Source organism: Cupressus sempervirens, chromosome 7 (assembly GCF_028749045.1).
Source record: "Cupressus sempervirens isolate cs-2001-9-10 chromosome 7, ASM2874904v1, whole genome shotgun sequence".
In the NCBI taxonomy this organism is placed as follows: Eukaryota; Viridiplantae; Streptophyta; class Pinopsida; order Cupressales; family Cupressaceae; genus Cupressus; species Cupressus sempervirens.
This window is the reverse complement of record NC_143124.1, coordinates 332831788-332855393: the sequence shown is the minus strand read 5'-3', so window position 1 is coordinate 332855393 and position 23606 is coordinate 332831788. Positions and strand designations below refer to the sequence as shown.

The following is a 23606-nucleotide window of genomic DNA, read 5'->3' as shown; positions in this document are numbered from 1 at the left end:
ATTGAATTTCCTTCTATTCACTATAGAACGTATTTAAAGCTTCTAGGAAAGCTCGCATTCATTTATTTATAGTGGGCTATATAATTATTTATGGCTATAAAACCAATGTAACTTGAGATTTTCTAAAATCTATGCAAAAACCAAGGAAACTTCGATCTAAGTGGTATCGTTAAAGACCATCATAGAAAGCAAACCAGAAAAGCTTCCATATATTGTTTCCATTCATGTGTTGTAAGTTACCAGGCGTTATAATAACTATGAGGAAGCTTCATACAAAATTTGTGTGCAGCAACAAATGAAATATTGAACATTTCAATATTCCTACGAGGAAGCTTACAGCAACTAAAAAACATGTGTATCATTCATATGATAAGAGGGTTTCATGCATTTCATTCCATATGATAAGAAGCTTTCATGCATTAATTGTATACAGCAACTAATGAATATTTACAATTCATATGAAGCAGCTTCATGCATTATCTACGTATGCAGCAACAAAGAAAGATTTATTAAATGTATATAAAGAAGCTTTAATCCAATATTTGTGTGAGGCAGCATCAAATATCAGGTTCACAACACCTTCATTATTCATACGAAGAACTTGTGAGTGCAGTGGCAATTAATATCATTAACAAAAAATGTATAATGGTGTGTAAAATACAATGCATTAAAGTTCCTAGAAAACCTCTCGTTCACACACGTCATAAAACAATAAAAATAACAAGTAATAATTGCATAAGGCATGTCCTAAAACCATGGAATATAATAACAACTACTAACTCACAAGGTACCTACAAGAATAAAATGAAGACCGTGCCAGCGTTTGCAGTAATGAAAATCACCATCTCATGCTTATGATCATTCAATAAACCACAAATTTCTACCTACTATATAAAAGACTCAATTGGTCTTGACTGAAAATAGAGCCATAGATATTATACTTCTTAGAAATGTTTCACAAAACAGCACAATATAAGCCTATAAAACCAATATACTGTGATGAACACAATATATAGTAGTACAATAAGAATCACATGTGCTTACTGGTTTGTAATGGTCCAAGACTCCCAGGTATTTGTTGGAGCCTTCAAAGCATATTATACATACAAATTCTCTGTCAATAAAAGACAGGCCATAGACATGATTTGAAGTTTGTTCAAAATATCAATAGTTCCAGATGCTCTCCAAATCGACCGGAGCATTTCCTGATGAAGTGTCAACTTGGTAAGATCGATTGCAGACCATATCAGGGTTGATGCTGGTGCTCAAACGCGAGGCAACAATTCCATGGTTTTCAATGCTGATATCTGGCTGCTGAGTATGATCAACCCACTGCTCCATCTTACCAGACTTATCCAACTGTGCACCAAAAGAGGGTTCAATTTTGCAATGTTTTAGGGTTTGATCCATATTGTACTGATCAGCCAATGCCCTCAGAAAAGCACTTGGGGGCAGTGGCAATCCAGGAAGGCTGTTTTGCAACTGGGGCTGACTCTGATTCTGATCCATTGGGTAACTCACAGGCATGGAAGATGATAATAGGGCAGCAGGCAGATGTGAAAACAGGAAAGCAGGAGGAGGCTGAATTGGGTTCTCTTGTCTCTGATTGAGGAATGGAGGAAATGGGCTAGCCCCCCTGGTATTGAAGCCATTGTTGTTCATGGTGATCCTTGGATCATTCATAACAAGGTTTTGCATGAAAGTTGAACCCTTGATGATGCTTGCAATATCGGACATGTCGGTGGAGTCTGCAGATGTCCTCTGGTGCTGCAAGCCATTAGGAGCCCTGAAAGCACTGCTGCTGCTACTATTATATGGTGCAGTGGAGAAGCAGGGCACGGGCTCCCTTGCAGATCCTTCGCTCTCCAGAGACCCACTCTCATCATTTACAACTGATAGTGGAGGCAGCGAAGGTGATCCAACGTCAATATAGGAGCTTCTGATGAAGGATGAAGCACTCTTTTTGCTCCCTGCACTCTTCTGAAAAATACGACACACCACCCACTCATCCTGCATAATACCGTATTCCACACATACAATGAACTCAGAAAACAGAAAGAAAAAACTCAGTCTTGGCCATAAAAAGCATAATGTATTAACCTTCCATGAACCCAGAGAGGCACAAATATCGGCAAGCTAGTATTAACAGTACAAGTCACAGGCGGTACAATCCTAAGCATAGAGTTTATACAATAAGTTATATATCCCAAGTACCAAGACACGATTATGCAACATTTACCCAGTTGACAGAATAGTAATGCAGATCTTACGCATATGAAGGTACATCGTTTCAGGTTTTGATAAGCTATATATATATGTCCAGATATCATGAAGAAGCTAGATCACATCCCGGCAAACCAGGTACACGCATGGAATGCAAACAAGAAACATAAGACTCCTTAAATAAATTTCTACAAAACCTTAGTTATCGGTTCTTATAACCCTATAAAACACTGGTCATTTGAAGGCCTCTCACCCATATAACCTGACAAAAGCATGGAAATCGGGCACTAATATAGACAAAAACTTAAATGAGAACTTGGTTATCAATACACCTGCATAAAACCCTAGGTCTTTTATAGACCATAAACATCCAAAATGAAGGCAACTCGTGCATTACTGTAGGAAGATGATCTATATAAACTCGTTTGGCATACACTACACTGCCAACCGAGCTGAGACAGCAAACCAAATACCCATATTCAACTCTCAAAGGTAACACATCTACGGGCCTTTAAAAGACCAAAATGGAATGGCTCAAACATCAACAACCACTTCATGCAGCAACTGACTGTCGATTAAACGATAACCACTTCTGTAACATGGGACTGAATGAATAGACTGTTTCAAAACGTTAACAAATAATGAACACACGACTTTTGTAACATGGGACTGAATGAATAAACTGTTCCAAAACGTTAAGAAACAATGTACATGTGACTTTCGTAACATGGGACTCAATGAATAAACTGTTTCAAAACGTTGACAAACAATGAATATATGACTTTTATAACATAGGTCTGAATGAATAAACTGTTTCAAAACTTTAACAAACAAAGAACATAGGACTTTTATAACATAGGTTTGGATGAATAAACTGCTTCAAAACGACAACAAACAAAGAACATAGGACTTCTGTAACATATGACCGAATAGTAAACTGTTTCAAATCGGCAACAAGCAAAGAACATACCACACGGCAATTGAAATTGACGGGATAGGCAAGAATCACATGCCACTCATGAACCTTAAAGAAAGCAACGGCATTCCAGCACTTAAGTTAGTCTAAAAGAGAGCTTCAAATACACATGGTTTGACGAATAGTGAAAGAGGGTGTGCTGTCACATGTCGTAAAAGATGATTAATTTTGCACACATTCAAAGGACATTACATTAGAAAGAGGGCTAACTTAAGTTTATAGTTTTTCAACATGAAGTTTCAGATCATATTCATATCATACTCCATAATCCATATTCATATCATACTGTATGATCCATCATTAAGATGGGATGGCACTAAAGAAGTGAATAGTGAATTTATAACCAGATTCAATCAACAAATACATATCACAAACCTACCATTCCCCACCTCAAAACCCTAAAAGGAATAAGCCGATCAAGATATATCCTAATGTGAAACATCTATGTGTTGATAACCAGAAAACATGCATCATTCTATAATTGAAAACAGCAACACTGCACCTTAAGCTTATTTTATCCAGATGAATATGCTTGTGTTTTTAGGCATATCCATCACATGTGTGTGTGTTTTCTGTAATAAATACATCTGAAAACCCAAGTAGACAATGATCATGTATCAAAACCCAAGTAGAGATCGATCATAGTTTTAGAAGTATACCTTGGAAGTCTTGGGTAGTTGATGGTAGGAGAACTTGCCCTCAAGGCGGTATTCATGCATGACCCAGTTGCTTTTCTCACCCTTTGGAGCTCGGCCTCTGTAGAACACAAGTGTTTTCTTCATTCCAACAAGAGCAGAAGATCTTGCACCGAAGATCTCGCGGTCCTTGCCAGTGGCTTTCCAGTAGCCTGCCTCCGTAGCTCTGTTGGTCCTCAGCCCGGTGGGATACTTGCGATCTCTCAGACTGAAGAAGTACCATTCCTTCTCTCCCATCTTCGCTTTTTCTGCATCCCAAAACACATAAACATTGAGTATCTGTCCAACAGAATCCACCGAAAAAGATTGTGTGATCTGCAAACTTGTGTGAAGAAAAGATAGTGTCAGAAACAAGATATACGTCAATGAATGCTAACAAACACAAGAGCCGATAATCGAATGTTGTGAAGCGTGTGAGGGGCATGCCAAGAAGAAAAACACTATAATATTTCTAACAATTAGGCCTGGATAGTATCTCTCACGTGAAAGACGTTGAACCAGAATATATTCCTGGAATATATGCTCAGAATTCCCATGAAATGGCCCGTTCCCCCACACTAGAATGAGGTAATGTTCATGCCTAGATCCTTGAGAGTATTTAGTACTACAAGGCCATTAAACACGAAGCATTTAAGTTTCATGACGTACATAGTTTATTGAAGACCCTCATCTTGTGCACCCGAGCTGATAGAACAAATGACTCATACAGCAATATCAAAACCAGGGTTATACTAGAGTATATAAGTATATACACACAATTTATATGATAATATGTGAGAAAATGTGTGTTCGAGATTGTGCAGGCACAATTTGTGTGCATCCAACAAGGGTTAAGTACATACAGACAATATAGATGATGATATGATAAGAAATGGGTGTGCGAGATTACACTGACACAAATTGTGTATCAAACAAGGGTTATAGTGTAGGATGTAGATATACACACAATATATATCATGCTACGATAAGAAATGGGTGCATGGAAATGCTGTTGCGAGCCTAGAGAAACATGTTATGAGACGATCAAGCGAGAGGAAACAGGTGGGAGCTTACAAGATTGACGCAATTTTGAGATGATCATGTGAAGTGAAATGGTCGTGTGAATAGAAAGAAACAAACTAGAAAGACATTGTGTGCGGATGAAGGCATGAAATGAATAGTTACACTCAGCATTCAGTATGCAAATATCATGATTTGAGATCATACCCAGGATTCTAAACGTAGTGAACAAGAAAGGAGGGAATTGAACATACCAGGGAGGTCCCAAGGCTCACACTTGTTAAGGTCCACTTCCGCAATGGCTCTTCCAGTGAAACTGCTATCCAAAACCTTCCTCATGAGATAATGTGTAATAAGCTCTTCATCGGTGGGATGAAACCTGAATCCAGGAGGCAGTTGCGAATCTCCCTTTTCATGGCTGTAACTAAAGTTGAGTGCCTCCATTGTTGAATTCTCTGCTCACGAGAAAACAAAAAAAACCAAATGGTTTGTTTCAACTCTCCTCCACTTATATATATAGGCCAAGGCAGCCCAATTCAGCAGATGCCCACTTAGCCCTTGCAAAAAACTGATATGTGGGTTGTTGTTGTTGTGTTGACTTCTTATATGGAGAGGTGGGGAAACGGGACGGGATGGGATGTATGGAGAGGCAGAGATCAAACGGTGAATACGGATGAATCCTAGTGCCAGTCTGAAATGGATTCCCTTAGCCTGGTGTGTACATGTGTAAAAAAAACATCACCATAGACAGACTTGCTGGGTGTCGGAAGAGTATGTGTGTATATCATTATCATTAAAGGAGGGTAAAGGGCCTATTAAAAGCTCCTCCTATGATATGTATCTGTAAAGCCTAAGAGAGAGAATGCGTGCGTGCGTGAATATGTGTGTTGTCAGTAATGGTAGAAACTAGAAAGTAAGTGAATGAATGCAAAAATTAGGTCACAAGGGGAACAGAAAGGAGTTTGTGGGGCTGTAGCTGCTAAGATCGATAAAGGATTATTTGGATTGCCTCCTGCCCTGCATGATCATATGATGGGCATGAAACAGGCCTAAGCCTAGTTCTCATTTATGATCATACTATATAGTCTGCCTCTGCCCAAAGTAAGTACTATTACTACTACTGACCGGCCTAGCCACTCGTACTACACTGTATACAGCACTTGTTTTCCTTTTTCTCTTTTCCCTTCTCCACTGAAAAAGATCATATAGATCACCAGGGCTCAGCAAGAGACAAAAAAGATATGTTCACTCACTCCTCAATCCTAAAATGAATGAATGAAAGTAAAAACACAATTTCAATCAAGATATAAGTTTTCCCTCTTCGAATGTGTAGAGCCCCCTGGTTTCTCTATATCATTGATTTGTGTGAATGTATGTGAAGTGGAGAGAGCGAAGAGCCTGCGGTCAGAAAAGCACATCAAATCCGTGTACATCAAGGAACTGCGCTGTTCAGTGCCTGGTCATTCATCACTGTTTATATTCTTACCCACCTTGGAATAATCCCAGCTATCTCTCATCAAATCCCACCTAGCTTTATAATTCCAAGCCCCACAAAACCAGAATTTAAAAAATATCTGCCAAATCCACCAGAACTCCATCCGAATTCCTCCAAATCCCACCTTCTAGGTCCATTAAATTCGAATAAAAAACACCCGCGTTGCCATCCCAAACCCCACTACAAAATCCATTCAAAACATCAATTTCCCTGATACCCACTTCCAACTCTATGTGCGATTCCCCATCCAACGGCTCCCCTCTTGCCAAGTCAGCCGCCACGTGTGAAGATTATCCACCGAAACATCAATTTCTCTGATACCCACTTCCAACTGTATGTGCACCCCCATCCGAGGGCTTCGGGAATGCCAGGTCAACTGCCACGTGTGAAGACTATCAATTATCAATCCACTGGTTCAAGACTCATAAAAAATTCATCCTGTGGTCGCCGACTTCTACTTCCGGTTAACGGAATTACATTGACTTTGGGATAAAAGAAGGTAAAATTTTAGGGAGACGCGAGTATGGACAAATGATGGCCCGCTAACGTCACTCGCCGCCGGCGGTCAGTGTACGGACACGCTTTCCCTTTGATGGGAAAGGCGAGATCAAATCCGGGCACCCCCGCTGCGCTGCCCGGATTCTTGCATGAGCTTTCTCGTCGGCCGCCAGCCCAAACGGCGCCGCAAACGACTCGCTGGGTCACAAAATTTAAAAATCAAATAGTTTTGATATTAATTGGGGTGTTTTCCTTATTTACCTTCTCCCTTTGACCTCCCTTTTTCAGGAGCTCCTATATGATTAAAGAAATTGATTTTTATGCTTTTGGGTGGATGATATTAGGTTTTGAAAGCTACGGTTCTTGAAGGCTCTTGTTCTTATGCTCCTCTTTTTTTGGCAGTTTCCTCGTATCGACTTGATATTGAAAAATTCCTATCTCTATCTCTTCGTGTTTCATTTCTTCATTTCTTTATTCATTTCTTTGTCTTCTTTGCAGATTTTGTAATGAAAAGCCTCCTGCCATCAAATCTGTGCGCTACCTAATATAATTCTATACTTTGTTTTGTTTACTTTTTCTTCTACCGAAGCCCCGAGGCACTACTCACAGATCATCTCTTTCAGTCAACACAGCCAACCAGGTGTGTTGGAGGCGTCCATGTTTGAAGTTCTTCCATGGAATTAGTAATAATTGTTGGGTAACGAGAATGGTTATTTAATGCATTCGTTATGGATATTGAAACATTGTTAGGAAATTCATATATCAGCATGATTGGTACTGATTAAAATTGTTTTTAAATGTGGGTATGGCGAATTTTTAGTATCAATGTTTCAGCATCAATGCTTTTAGATTGGTTTCCCTAATTATTCTATTCATTTATTTTATTGAATATAAGATTTTATTTAAATAATACGTTGTTTTGTTTTTTTAACATTATTGTTTTAGATTCTAAAAACCATGTAGTCTTTTGTATATTGCAGTGAATCTTGTTAATATAACCAGTGATGTTTGTAAGGCACACCTTCCAACATCTCTATGAATTGGAAGAAAATGGATCTACCACATGAAACTCTAGTAAATAAAGTAAGTCTCATCATTTTGTTTTGTTAATTATTTGGTGATATTTCTTTTTTATTTCTACACATTCTTTACTATGTTTTGAGAGTGCAAAATGTTGATTCTAAATTCGATTATTTGATTATCTAAAAATATTCTTATATAATTGATTTTAAAAATCCTATTGTTCTTCAATTGAAGTGGGCAAATTTAATGTTGTAAGTGAATTTAATCTAAAAATCATAAGTTTATGTGCATTTAAGTATCATCCTAAACAATTATGCTTAAGTCATCCCACTATTAAATTAAAAAAAAATGCATTCATTATATAGAATTTAACATATTATCTTATATATTGATTATTAATAACACAAAAAAATTCAATACAATATTGTCTAGTTGCATTTCTAATATTTAAAAATTCACTCCCCAATTTCAAGTCTTATATCTACCAAATTCAACTATAATTGATTTATGTGAGTAGTTCAAACAAGTGCTCAATATACCAACCAAATACTTTTCTAAAGAAATTAAATTCTAGTTCTAGTTCAATTTAAGGTAATTTAATATAATTTATACATATAGACACAAGTGTTTAAACTACTTAATAATGATATTGAGATAATTTATATCCCTATTTAATTGTTGTACAATTAATTTTGTGTAATTAATATTGATGTTGGTTATTAATATTGTGGCAATCTATGTTAGTTATTAAACATGAAATTGTAAATACAAATAAATGTACTAAGACTCAAAAATAGTAATGAAAGAACATAGAAACATGGAGTTGTATTAATAGTAAAATAAACATCTTAAAGAAGCATACACTTTACTTTGTCTATTTTGTCATTTTTGAAGTGGAGAAGAACGTGTTGCTTTGTACATTTCATTAGAAAATGATGATGTTCACAAATGGAAAAACAAAGGATACAATATGTCTCTTCCATTATCAAAGAGAGATGAAAGGTCATACATCCTAGTGTCAAAATTATTTTTTACACTATAAATTTATCCATTTTATTGTTGATTCTCAAAATATCCTAGCCTCTTTTCCTTTTTGGATGTCAAGTGTCTTATTTGTTTTTGTGATAGTGATAGTAATCTTGTCTTGTACCATTTTAATTATTTTTTGTTTACTTTTATCTAGTATAGCCATTTTATGCTTCATAAATTTTTGAATCCTCAAAAACTAAAATGCACTTTGTAGATATCTACGTAGTTTTGATTTTTTTATTAAAATAGTATAATTGTAGAAAAAATTTAATAGTCAAAATAATGACTTATTTACTTATTTTAATTTTTCAACTACCATTTGTCTACTTTAGTCAAATTAAAACATAGAATTAGGTTGTTTACTATTTTTATCTCATTTTCTTCTACCTCTCCCTCCCTCTTATTTTTATAAGTGTATAAGTTTTTCCTCATTGCCATGTTTTCGATCACTATCATGAACATAAAAATATTATCTTTTATGATGACTATGAGTTCAACATAATATTTCTCTATACATTAATGTCAAGTGTTTCTAATATCTAGAGACTTGCTCTCTATAATTCAGCCTTATATTTTCTAGATTCACTTATAGAAACTAAATGTTATTATAAAAAAAATTTAATATATTCAAAAGAAAAACAAATCTTCTTTAATTTAGGCTAAGCTTAATTATTTTATAGTAATAGATGCATATAAATTTATTTAATTTAGACTAACTAATATCAAGATGATAGTTATTAATATTGTCACAATTTACAATAACTAAATACATGCAATTGTAAATAGAATAAATGTGCTTAAATGATCTTTGGGGATCATCAAAAAGTTTTATGTAAGTTGCAGGATTCAATGGCTCATGGAAAGGTATAAATATTGCTATAGGTTTTAGACCCTAGCACTCACCTACAATTTGTTGATGACATATATTCAATGGGGGAGGCCATAGTGAGAGAAGCTAATGTTATTAAATCAACTCTTGATAACTATGCCAAGGTGTCTAGGCAATTTATAAAGTGGTCTAAATCTAAAGTGTCCTTTTTTTATATAGAAAAAGTTGTGCAAGGGTTCATATGTTGAGTCTTGGGTATTGTTGGCCATTTTTGCCCCCCATTCAGCCCATCATTGATAACTGATCTAAGAGATCTTTAATGGGTTGTTTTCTTTGTTGTGGCCTTAACATGCACATTTGGTTGTGGTTAACATGCATGTTATCTATTTGTGCCATTTTGTTCACATGTTGCAAGATCAATGGCTCTCATTGTGATCTACCCATCCTCCTGAAAGTGTGAGATGTTGCCATGTATCTTTGGGCAATCAGTCTATGTTGTTTGCAATAGTGGTTTGCTTGGCACATCATCCAACATCATTCTACCACGTGTCTCCATTTTGACGTTTCTTCACATTGCATTATTTCTTCGATGCTCCAAAACTCAAAATTGCACCATGTGGCGGAGGGTCCCACTTCCTACATTATCTTTTTTCCATTTTGCTGGGTCACCTAGATCTAATGACTCTCATGTTTTTGAGTGACATCTACCCATCCTCACAAGAACACGAGATGCTACCATGTGTCTTCATTTTGACATTTATTCATAGTGTAGTGTTTGTGTGAGGCTCCAAAGCCCAGAATTGTGCTACATGGCAGGGTCCCATATTTCATGCTATTTGTTTCCCTCTTTGTTGAGATCACCTTGATCTGACAACTCTCGCATTTTCACATCTCTATCTTAGCCCGTGGTGAATATGCAACAACTGTTAGATTTGGTGCATCTTTGGGATCTCCTCACTACATCTCAGCCGTCTATTAGAAATAAAGCTCATCTTGATCAATGGTGGTGACTTAATCTCTTGTTGGGGAGATTCTTGCTACATCTAGGTCATCCATTTTGAAGGGAAGATCTATATCAACGACCAACCTTTGTTCTTGGGGAAATCAAATCCCCCCATGGTCAACTTTGTAATTTGTGGCAGATAACACGTCGTATTATCCCTCCTCGTATTTTTTCTTCAACGGCATGAATCAGCTTCTTACGGCCATGACACGTTATTAGGGCTTGTTCTTCACTATTGAGTGACTTCTTGGGCCCTGTTTGTAAGACACCATTGCACTCCACACCTCTTTAATGCATGTAATGATCAAATATTTGGGGATTTGACCTCTTACAGTTGGATGCATTTCTTTTTTCTCTTCTTGTCATTTCCAATAGATCGCACTTCATGGTCAAATTTCATTCTAACTCTTTAGTTATTACTTCCTTTATAACTCAACTCCACCTTGATTGGGGTTTGAACTCCATACTTAAATTAGAGTTATGCCTAAACTCTTTAAAAGGTAGTTGTAAATATATTTTTTGAGTTCTTCTATGTTCTTCTAGGGTTCTTTTACACCAACATTATGCTTTGTGATTGTAAATTTCTTGTTTTTCCTTGTGTTGAATGTTTCTATTCCATCTTTTAAATATGCATGTTGTGTTAATATGCTCATGAATGTTGTAATGTGAATAGTTCTTTCCTTGCAACATTTCATTTGTTCAAACCTACACATGAACTCTTTGAAGGGTGAATTAGAGTTAAGATCTATGACTTTTGGTGTCTTTTATCAATGTCATGTGCATCTACATGCAGAGATTGTAACCATGTTCTATCTTGGTGCATCACCTCCCTTTCCCTTTTTGCATTTAATTTATGTTCTCTTTCTCCCTTTTCCTCTCAAGCAATAGATTGTAGTCATCCCACTATTAAATTCAAGAAAGTTTGTATTCATTATCTTATATATTTATTATTAATAACACAAAAAAAATCTATACAATATTGTCTAGTTGCATTTCTAATATTTAAAAAATTTCTCACTAATTTTAAGTCTTATATCTACCAAATTCAACTATAATTTATGTATGTGAATAGTTCAATCAAGTGCTCAATATACCAACCAAATACTTTTCTAAAGAAATTAAATTCTAATTACTTTAATTTAATATAATTTATACATATAGGTACAAGTATTTAAACAACATAATAATGATATTACCATAATTTGTATCCCTATTTAATTGTGAAATTATAATTAAAACAAATCTTATTTTTCATTTAGTTTGAAGCTAATTTAAAATACTGGATAAACCTATGCATGATTGATTTTGTGTAATTAATATTGATCTTGGTTATTGATATTGTGGCAATCTCTATTAGTTATTAAATATGAAATTGTAAATACAAATAAATGCACTAAGACTCAAAAAAATAGTAATGAAAGAACATAGAAACATGGAGTTGTATTAATAGTAAAATGTACATCTTAAAGAAGCATACACTTTACTTTGTCTTTTTTATTTTGTCTATTTTGTCATTTTTGTAGTCGAGAAGAACGTGTTGCTTTGTACATTTCATTAGAAAATGATGATGTTCACAAATGGAAAAACAAAGGATACAATATATCTCTTCCATTATCAAGAGAGATGAAAGGTCATACATCATAGTGTAAAAATTATTTTTTACACTATAAATTTATCCATTTTATTGTTAATTCTCAAAATATCCTAACCTCTTTTCCTTTTTGGGTGTCAAATGTCTAATTTATTTTTGTGATAGTGATAGTGATATCCTTTTGTACCATTTTAATAGTTGTTGGTTTACTTTTGTCTAGTATAGCCATTTTATGCTTCTTAAATTTTTGAATCCTCAAAAACTAAAATGCACTTTGTAGATATCTAGGTTTAATTTTTTTGTTATTAAAATAGTATAAATGTATGATTTAAAAAAAAGTTAAAATAGTGACTTATTTACTTATTTTAATTTTTTAACTACCATTTGTCTACTTTAGTCAAATTTAAACATAGAATTAGGTTGTTTACAATATTTATCTAATTTTCTTCTATCTCTCCCTCCCTCTTATTTTTATAGGTACACAAGTTTTTCCTCATCACCATGTTTCAATCACTATCATGAACATAAAAATATTATCTTTTACAATAATTATGAACAAAATAATATTTCTTTATACATTAATGTCAAGTGTTTCTAATATCTAGGGACTTGCTCTCTATAAGTAAGCCTTATATCTTCTAGATTCACCTATAAAAACTAAGTGTTATTATAATTAAAATTTAATATATTCAAAATAAAAACAAATATTCTTTAATTTAGGTTAAGCTTTCTTTTATATAGAAATAGATGCATATAAATAAATTTAATTTAGACTACTTAATATCAAGGTAATAGTTATTAATATTGTCACAATTTACAATAATTAATTACATGCAATTGTAAATAGAATGAATGTGCTAACATGACTTTGTGGATATTTTAAAAGTTGTGCGTAATTTGCAAGACTCAATGGCTCATGGAAAGGTATAAATATTGCTAGATGTGGACTCAATGGCTCATGGAAAGGTATACATATTGCTAGATGTATTGACCCTAACATTCACTTACAATTTGGTGATGACATATATTCAATGGGGGAGGCCACAATGAGAGAAGCTAATGTTATTAAATCAGCTCATGATGTGTCTAGACAATTTATAAAATGGTCTAAATTTGAAGTGTCCTTTTTTTATATAGACAAAGTTGTGCAAGGGCTCATATGTTGAGTCTTTGGTATGAAATTAGGGCATTTACCAAGTAGATATCTTGGGATCCCTCTATTTCAAGGGGCTAGCCCAACATTTAAGAAAGAAATGAAAAAGAGATTTCTTTATCAGCAAGCAATTTTTGAACACGTATCAACTTTGCAACTTGATTCTAAATGTCACTAGTGGCTTTTGAGAACTTCAAACAAGAAACTTGAACTTTTCAATTTTCATGCTTAGTGTGTGTTCAGTGTCTTAATTCCCTTGATGCTCCTAAGTTCCAAGCACCACAAGTGTGCAACAACATAAAAAATAATCTTTCACTGATTGGTGAGAGTTTGAGAAATCCCCATCAACAAATTTTCAATCAATATATGACCAAATGTGAGAAACCATTCGGTAGTGAGTCATCAATTACTTATCTTTTGTATTTGTAGTAATCCATTTGTCAACTTTGTGGAGCTTGTGTGTTTCCACTTGATTCTTCCTTGAAACTTTTGTTTGTTTGAAGTGAGCCAACGATTATATTGTGCTAGCTCTCATTGATCACCTTATTTTGGTTCATACCAAGTTTTGGAGTCCTATTTGATGACATCATTTTTTTATTTTTTATTTTCTCTTGACAACGATTAGACTATGTGGTCAAGATGTTGGTGTTCCTTTCTTATGTACATTTTCCAATCTATTTACTCGTGTGTTCCTTTTTTAATGAACTTTGTGAAACTGACATGCCAACACGTGATTTTGATAAGCCGCTGGAGAAATCCTCTATTCAAACCGAAAAGTTTTGGATTATCCCTTAGCCATTGTCCACCTAGGTTGAAAGAAACCTAGATGACCAATTACTTAAATTTGTAAAGTGCTGAGAGAAATCAATCTAGAATCCAATTTTAAGGCCAAAATTCCTCTTTATCTATGAGCAACATCTGTATTTAGTCCATACAAGAAACAAAGTTATCCAAATGCTTTGACAAAGAAACACCTCTTCTAGAAATCAAGGCTAGTTGGGATGGACCAAATGTTGGGAATGACCTTGAGAAAATACAGTGACTCCCTAACTCAAAGACTAAAAAAGAAAAAGAAGCAAAATGATGTAAAGAAACCCAAACAAAATAGACTCGACATAGAGAAAATTAACACCTAACTAAAAAGACTTAAAAAAAAAAAAAAACAAAAACTTATATATAGAAAACCCTCAATAATAAGACCATGGGGTGGTTTTCAGTAGATTTCTCATTATGTGCATAGTTCCAAAAAATGTTGACTTGGCTTTGTACTCAGAAAAATAAAATTTGGACAATCTTGGTTCAAATTATGGGTACAGATCACACAAAATCAAAATTTGTGGTAACTTTCCATGGTTATGATTAATCCAAAAACACATTTTCTTACCTTTAGCATCATATTTAAACAAAAAATCATCAAACTAAGAGAAATAATGCAAAGATATCAATTGATCTAGGGAGTCCCCCACCATAGAGGTACACTCACACATTGTAATTTCTCCTGCTGGTGGTCTTATCTCATGGTACACAACTCCAAGCACACATGGAAATAGTAGTGTCAACGATATAATATAATTATCAAAACAAGATCCAATATATAGAATATTGTGTTTATGGTCCTTATTATCACTATCATTAGCCTTAAACCATGAATTGTCACCTTTAGGATACTTGGGACTAGAAAACTCAATCATAAGCCTTCCTTTCAAATTATAGAGTTCATTAATATCATTAATCAATGTGTTTTCTCCCTCATATCCCAAAGAAGTATGGTAAAAATCATTCTTACCCTCCATTGCGATCTCCCAAACTAACAAGAAATCAGGACAACTTACTTATGAATGGAACCCAAAGGGATGAAATTTGCATGAATTTGTTATTGCATAGTTTCATATATGCATAATACCCATAAATAAAAATTTCCTTAGTCAAGCTCAAGACCAAATTAAGCACTCTATCCATCTCTTCTAATGACATATCTTGTTTTGAGGGAAGTCTCTTATCATTATCTAATGGGGGATCAATATCACAGTAGGAAGCATTGGTATCTTCTTCTTGACGACTTCTTGATTCAAAAATCTCACCAACCTTGAGATCTTTTGCATTTCCATCATTTTGTTGCAACTTTGAGAATTTTTGCAAATCCATGGCAATTTGGAACTTCAATTTTTTTGCATCCTCAAAATTTCCTATGATATCCACACTTATTTTTGAAGGATTTGAGCAATATAGATCCATAAATCCCTAAGAATATATGCATGTAAAAACTTGTCACAGAGAAGAAAAAGATAAGAAGAGGAAATGGTTTTTCTCTGAAAATATGCAAATTGTATTCTTAAAAATGAAAAAGATGAGAGATAATTACAAAAGATCAATCCTTATAGAAGGAGATAGAAAACCTAAAAGGTAAACAACATTTAATAATTACTAACTAATTATTAAATGTGAATAAAAAAGTGCATAAAGTGAAATCTTAAGAAGGGAGTAAAGGTAATTTAATAAATGAAACTAAATTAACACTTTACTCTAACACCTCCCTTAAGATGAGCAACAATGAAGTTATAAACAATGTAGAAAGAGCAAGGAAACTACAAGTAATGTAGAAAGCAAACTTGGGTCCTAGTAACAAGGCCTAATGAGGTACCCAATCACAACCAAATCTTTATGAAATGGAGAAATAAAGAACACCCAATGGGAAAAACTCTACTCCAAAAAGAGATAGCAAGAAAAGAAGGAAGGCAGGACTCATCACTGAGACCCCCCAAGGAAAGCTTCCTTCACCCCAAGCATAGAACATAGTTGAAGGTACCGCAAGGATGCAAAAGGTTTAGTGAAGATGTTCACAACCTGATCATTAGTGGGAATGTACTCCAAGCTCAAAGTGCTATCCTGAATTAGATGCTTGATGAAGTGCATGTGAAGCTCAATGTGCTTGGTTCATTGATGCTCAACCGGGTTATGGGAAATGTCTATAGCACTCTGATTGTCACACCATAGAAAGGTGGGACTATTAGGAGGAAATCCAAACTCTATCATCAACTGTCAAAGCCACAAAGCCTCTTGACTAGCTAATACAACTACCTTGTATTTTGCCTTTGTAGATGATAATGCATGAGCATGCTGCTTCTTGTCAACTTTATGGGGCTCATGTGTTTCCACTTGATTCTTCCTTGAAAATATTTTTCATTTGAAGTGAACCAATGATTATATTGTGCTAAATCTCATTGATCACCTTATTTTGGTTCATACCAAGTTTTGGAGTCCTATTTGATGACACCATTTTTTATTTTTTATTTTCTCTTGACAACGGTTAGACTATGTGGTCAAGATGTTGGTGTTCCTTTCTTATGGACCTTTTCCAATCTAATTACTCATGTGTTCCTCTTGTAATGAAATTTGGGAAACTCACATGCCAACAAGTGATTTTGACAAGCCCCTGGAGAAATCCTCTATTCAACTTAGAAATTTTTGGAATATCCCTTAGCCACTATCCTCCTGGGTTGAAAGCAACCTAGATGACCAATTATTTAAATTTTTAAAGTGCTGAGAGCAATCAATCTATAATCCAATTTTAAGGCCAAAAGTACTCTTTATATATGAGCAACATCTGTATTTAGTCCATACAAGAAACAAATTTATCTAAATGCTTTGATAAAGAAACACTTCTTCTAGAAATTGAGGCCAGTTGGGATGGCTCACATGTTGGGAACAACCCTGAGAAAAAACAATGACTCCCTAACTCAAAGACTAAAAAAGGAAAAGAAGTAAAAAGATTTTAAAAAACCCAAATAAAATAGACTCGACACAGAGAAAACTAACACCTAACTAAAAAGACTAAAAAAAACAAAAATAAAAACTTATATACAAAAAGACCTAAATAATAAGACCATGGGGTGGTTTTTAGTATATTTCTCATTATGTGCAATAGTAATAACCCAACCCATATAGTTCTAAAAAATGTCGACTTATCTTTATACTTAGAAAATAAAATTTGGGCAATCTTGGTTCAAATTCTGGGTACAAATCACACAAAATCATAAGTTGTGGTAACTTTCCATGGTTATGATTAATCCAGAAGTACACTTTCTTACCTTTAACACCATATTCAAACTAAAAATCATCAAACTGAGAGGGATAATGGAAAGATATCACCTAATATAGCAAGTTCCCCACCATAGAGTTACACTCACACATTGTAATTTCTCCTTCTAGTGGTCTTATCTCATGGTACACAACTCCACATGCACATGGAAATAGTAGCATCAACGATGTAATATAACTATCAAAACAAGACCCAAAAGATAAAATATTGTTTTTATGGTCCTTATTATCACCATCATTAGCCTTAAACCATGAATTGTAACTTTTAGGATCCTTGGGACTAGCAAACTCAATCATAAGCATTCCTTTCGAATTACAAGGTTCATTAATATCAATAATCAAGGTGCTTTCTCCCTCATATCCCTAGAAGAATGGTCAAAATCATGTGTTATGATGTGGAGCCTAATCAAACTCCAAGGTTTATTTGGTGCAGTATCCCCCTAGATTATTTCTATGGTGGTTTGGGTGTAGTTCCCCCAAGATGGGGTCAAGGGGCAGTGCTCCAGGTGCGCTCCCTATCGTAGTACAGGGTGAGGTTGAGGGGCAATGCTCACATGGGGTTTTTGGGGGGTAGTTCCACCAAAGAAAAAAATGACTCACTATTGTAAAAGGAGTCAGCTGCTATTTTTCTATTGGATGACTTGTCCTAGCCCTAATTTTGTAAGTGGCAAAAGCTTGTATAAAATGGCTTAGGATTAGGGATTTTATAATGTATGCTGATATTGTAGCTTCTTGCAGTGGTATTGAGTTGTAAGGGATTGTGGAATGTAATCTCTAGATAATAATAATATTGGACTTATTGTTGGTGGATGTAGCCCAGGAAATTTAGTGAACCATATTATATCTTTGTGTCATGTGTTCTCTTCTATGTGATCTATTATTTTCTAATATTGGTTATATTTTCATGTAATTTTTATTTATGTTTGAGGTTAATCCTAACATCATGCTTACCCTCCACCGCAATCTCTCAAACTAACAAGAAATCATGACAACTTACTTCTAAATGGAACCCAAAGGGATGAACTCTGTATGAGTTTATTATTGTATAGTTTGATATATGCATAGAATACCTATAAATAGACATTTCCTCAATCAAGCTTGAGACCAAATTAAGCACTATATCCATCTGTTCTAATGAAACATGTTATTTTGAGGTAGGTATCTTATCATTATCCAATGTGGGATCAATATCATAGTAGGAAGCATTGGTATCTTCTTCTTGATGGCTTCTTGATTCAAAAATCTCACCAACCTCAAGATCTTCTGTATTTCCATCTTTTTTTGCAACTTTGAGAATTTTTGCAACTCCATGGAGTTTTGGAAATTCAAAAATTTTTGCATCCTCAAAATTTCCTATGATATCCCCACTTATTGCAACATCAAAACTTGAAACAATTTATTTACTTTTGACAATTTCAACAAGTTGATCTATCTGTGCTAACACATTAGATACTGCATCTTGGAAACTAGCATATTTCAACTTTGAATGAATCCTTTGATGGAGGCGACAATAGTTAGGAAGCAAAAGGATGTTCGTATTCTAGTCTTCTCTAAGATACTTCAAATTTCTTGTTATGTTATCCATAAAACCTTTCAAAACCTCATCCTTTAATATAATTCCTTCTAAACTTTTAGGGTAGTGTTGGTTGGGGCCTCATAATGCATTGGAGTGTAGGATCTAACCATAGAGAGACCATCCATTCGAGATTCTTCTCCACTTTTCAAAATTTGTTTGTTCATATTATTATTGTAATAAACATGTATCCGAGAGTGTCCATGTTGTTTCTCTTCATTGAATGGGAACACAAACTCCTCTTGATCATCTTCATCATTTTGTCCTCCTACAGATTTATCATATGATTCAAACGCTATCACACTAAATTGCAAAGGTTGTTCCTCCATGATTTGGGGAGGCTGATCTGAAACATCATTGTACCCATATCCATTTTTACGTGGGCTCATACCCATTATACCATTATTCACATTATTGATGTTAGCATAGGGGCCATAATTTCTGCTCTGATTGTGAGAATAATTGTTTTGGGTAGAAAGTTGTCTTGGACGATTGCCTTGGTTTCTTGAAGAATTTAATTTTATTCTAATGAGTTCATTAGATAAAAAGGTATTATATTCTTCATGGCCTCAAACTCACTAGCCATATTGTTCTCAAATTTACTAGGTGGAGAAGTATTTTGCTCAAAGAATATGGTCTTTTGGGGCTCATACTCTGAATATGTAAATATTGGCATTGGAGCAATAGTAACCTATGGTAGTAAAGGTATTGGATTTAATAGGGGAATTTGATGGGCATAGTATATTCTCTTGCTAGAAATGGTGGTATGGCTACTATATTATTCAAAGTGAAGGAAGACACAAAGTTCCCTCTGCCATGGGGATCTACCTACTTTGTGAATGTAACAACATATTTGAAGACTTCTAAATGGTATCAATGTATCTGGGTGGGAGTCTTCTTAGAAAAATAGAAGTTAATGAATCTATTGTTTCCAAATAGATCTGGATGGAAACCTCTTTTGGTATAGTGTAAGGAAATTCTATTCTTTGATACATCCTATAGAAGCGATGGTTAAGCTATGAAATAGTCTCATAGGGGTCTCTCTTATTTGAGACAAACTAATGATGTAAGATAGTTGGATCAATATAGACCTCAAATTGTGCCAGAAACTTGTTCTCAAAAGATTTCCAATCTCTTATCAATGTTTGTGGCTGATTGAGGTAGCAATTGAATGTTGTTTCCGCAAAAGTGTAAGGGAAAAGGTGACAAATCATGTCCATATACTAAATTTGGTTTCAATTACAAAATTCCTTGAAAATTTTAATATGATCTTCTATTGTTTGCGGTTCTCCATAGATGAGCTATGGGAAAAATGTTTTTGGATTTTTGGGCAAGTCATGTAATGGACTAGTTAGGTTCAAAGGTGAACTTTGGGCATTGAAGAAAGAAATAGTGCATATTGATGGGAATGGGTGAATTAGAATGTAGAGTGGATGATGATGATGTAATTTGCAATGTGAGTAGGTGGAGCCTAGGTATCTCTGCAAGGCTTGCAAAAATGATGTCCCAAAAACTCTTGCTTGTCGAGTGAAAAGCTCAATTCTTAGTGAAAGGGAGGCGATTGGTTGGGATCTTTTAGTTTGTGTTTACTCTGAAAAGTGCACCTCCAAAAAGTGCACCTTCAAAAAGTGCACCTCCAAAAAAGTGCATCTTCAAAAAGAAAACCTTCAAAAAGCACACCTCTAAAAAGTACACTTTCAAAAAGCACACCTTCTAACAGTAACAAACTTTAAAAATTGCATAACTTCCAAATTTGCAAAACTGTCAAACAATATCTTGGTTTTTTGAGAAGAATGGTTTTCAAAACCTCCTTCTAGGGCCACTTCTATTGAGTAGTCATTTTGCACAATGCTAATGACATGAATTCTCTCTAATTTCTCTCTTGAAAAGCTAATCAATGACCATCTCCATGTTTCCAAATGGTTATTTTTCAGCTTGTTGGATAACTCAATTGAAGATAAATGTGAATGTTCACAAGGAGGCCTTTTCTGGTATCTACCAATCTGTACAACTTTTCTGAAATGTAACCACAAAACCAATATTTTTTTATATTTTTTATTTTATGATGAACGAAATTCTAATCAATGCAACTATATAAATTCTTGTTTTAACTAAGTGTTTTGAAAAGAAAATAAGGAAGATTGAGTAACGAGAGATTAAAGTAAATTACTTAAAGGGAAATTCCTAATGGACATAAACCAAAGTGACAACATATCTGTGAATTAAATTATCAAAAGGATCTGGTAGGAAACCAATGAAATTAGGAGCAGTGCTTCCTCAAATATGTTGTACCATACAATCATTGATGGGAACTTCAATAAAAAATTGAAAGATGTTTCACATTTCATCAAATCATGAAGCCACAAAAAGTATGCTCGCACAAGACAAAACACTATGTTAGAACAATAGTGATCATTTCTCTAATTTGTCACAACATCAGAATTTGATAACATAAGGCAAACACCAAAATTAAAAGATTTCACAATTATAACAACACAAAAAAACCATTAGCTCCATTGTCATTCATGAACATGCATTCACAAAAAATAACACTCTCTAACAAGATTTACTACACTCAGAATGAGAGTGCCAATAACATATATCATTGCATCAAAATATTATCCTAGAGTATAGATTACATCCAGGTATTTAAAAGAAATCCTATACTCCTTTTGTGTTAGGAGTGAGAGCTCTTCTAATGAAAACTCATGCTAAAAACTAATAAAATAAAACTAGTTACATAAAAAATGACTCTCTAAAAGGTGCTAAGTAGGTCTGCACCCTTGTTTATATCAATTAATGAGTGCACAAGCTTTTACATGACTTAAAACAATAAAAGAAGAAGAAGATAGGAAGAGAGAAGCCATGAGATGATCTGAGAGTCATGGGTGTATGCTATGAAATTAGTCTGTAAAGAACATCAAAACTAATGTAACATTCAAAAACTATATTAAAAAATAATACACATGATAAGAAAAATGAAACACTATAAAGGAATACAAACCAAGAATGATGAGCCAACCTTGATACTTTAATGTGTCTAGGCGATGATGGATGTATGCTCAAGTGTTCTCAAGCTTTAAGTGATGGGTTTTTGATCAAGCATGGAGATGGATGAAAGATTTAATAATGGAGGTGTAAATGGGTTTTGACATGGTACAAATGCAATGGATAACTTTGGTGGTTGATGGAGCATTATAGGTTTTCATGAAAAGTGGATGATTTGTGAGGGGGAAAGGATCCAATTTATAGGCTAAGGGGTAGTGAGATGAATGACCAAGATGCAAGGATGTGTTGGAAATATAAGAGGAGTAACTAAGAGGGGAGGGGTGAAACAACTACTACAAAAATAAATCCTAGATCCCTTAGATGTCAATACAATTCAAAACATAAACTCTGCTAAAACTAATTTATTGTTGTAACTTAGTAAGCACACAAGCACTCGGTTAACACTAACACAATGTTGTAACTCGATAAGCACTAAATATCAACTGTAACTCAATAATAACTGAATATGAAAACCTTTAGATATTTAGTGTGATTAACCTTAATTAACTTAGTTGAATTACATGAAATAAATTGCATGAACACAAGAAACACCAAGATTTAATGTGGAGACCCAATTTGGGAAAAACCACCAATTATAACTAGTTACTATTTTTCATTCTTTTGAAGTGAGCCTTGTTAGGAGCCAACCCTATTAAAGGTTACAAAACACACTGTTAGGTGTGAACCTGTTAAAGGATTTAATGACCTCATTAGGAGTGGCCTTTTTTAGAGGTCTTCAAGATACTTCAAGTAGAAATGCCACCTTGTTAGAGGATTTACAAATAGCTGTTAGCCAACTTTGTTAAGAGATTTAGTTCACTACTACAATGGTTAGAGAGTAACAATGATATGACCTAATTATCGATGCAAACTTATCTTTGCTAATTTTAGATCTCAATTCTAGCTTTAATACTTGATCCTTCCTGATTTGATGTATCTTTGTAGTTCATCAAGGATATTCTACTTATCCTTCCAATTCGCTTCCTCTAAGAATCTTCTTATCTTCAATCTTGTTCACACACTTTCAATCCTCAACTTGACCTTATACTTATATCATATCCATTATCAAATTAGGTTGAATATAGCTTAAAATAATTATAATTCACCCCCTTAGTCGGCTAGATCTAATAAACAAATTCATTAAACTCAATAGGCCAAAATAAGAAAATCCTTTGTTAGTCGACCCAACTCAATAGACACTAACTCTAAAATGATTTTCATGTGTTAATCAAGTGAGCTTAGTTAACATTGCATCTTTGTAAACTTCCTCTAGAACCAAGTGAGCTTAGTTAACACTAGGTCCTTGCCAACTTTCCTTTATTAATTAAGTGAGTTAAGTTAACACTCAACTTCTATGAACTTCTCTTCAGTGC

At 34.3% G+C, this 23606-nt stretch overlaps 1 protein-coding gene across 1 annotated transcript; it reads right to left on the bottom strand.

Annotated features, from left to right (window-relative positions):
• Positions 1-910: 910 nt before the first annotated feature.
• Positions 911-6567, bottom strand: LOC149546788 (uncharacterized). Its single transcript, XM_089791366.1, has 3 exons — positions 5148-6567; positions 3859-4142; positions 911-2010 (listed from the first exon to the last, which is right to left on the bottom strand). Exons 1-3 carry the CDS (start codon positions 5335-5337, stop codon positions 1165-1167), a joined length of 1320 nt encoding a protein of 439 aa, XP_089647492.1. The 5' UTR covers positions 5338-6567; the 3' UTR covers positions 911-1164.
• Between the last annotated feature and the right edge of the window lie 17039 nt (positions 6568-23606).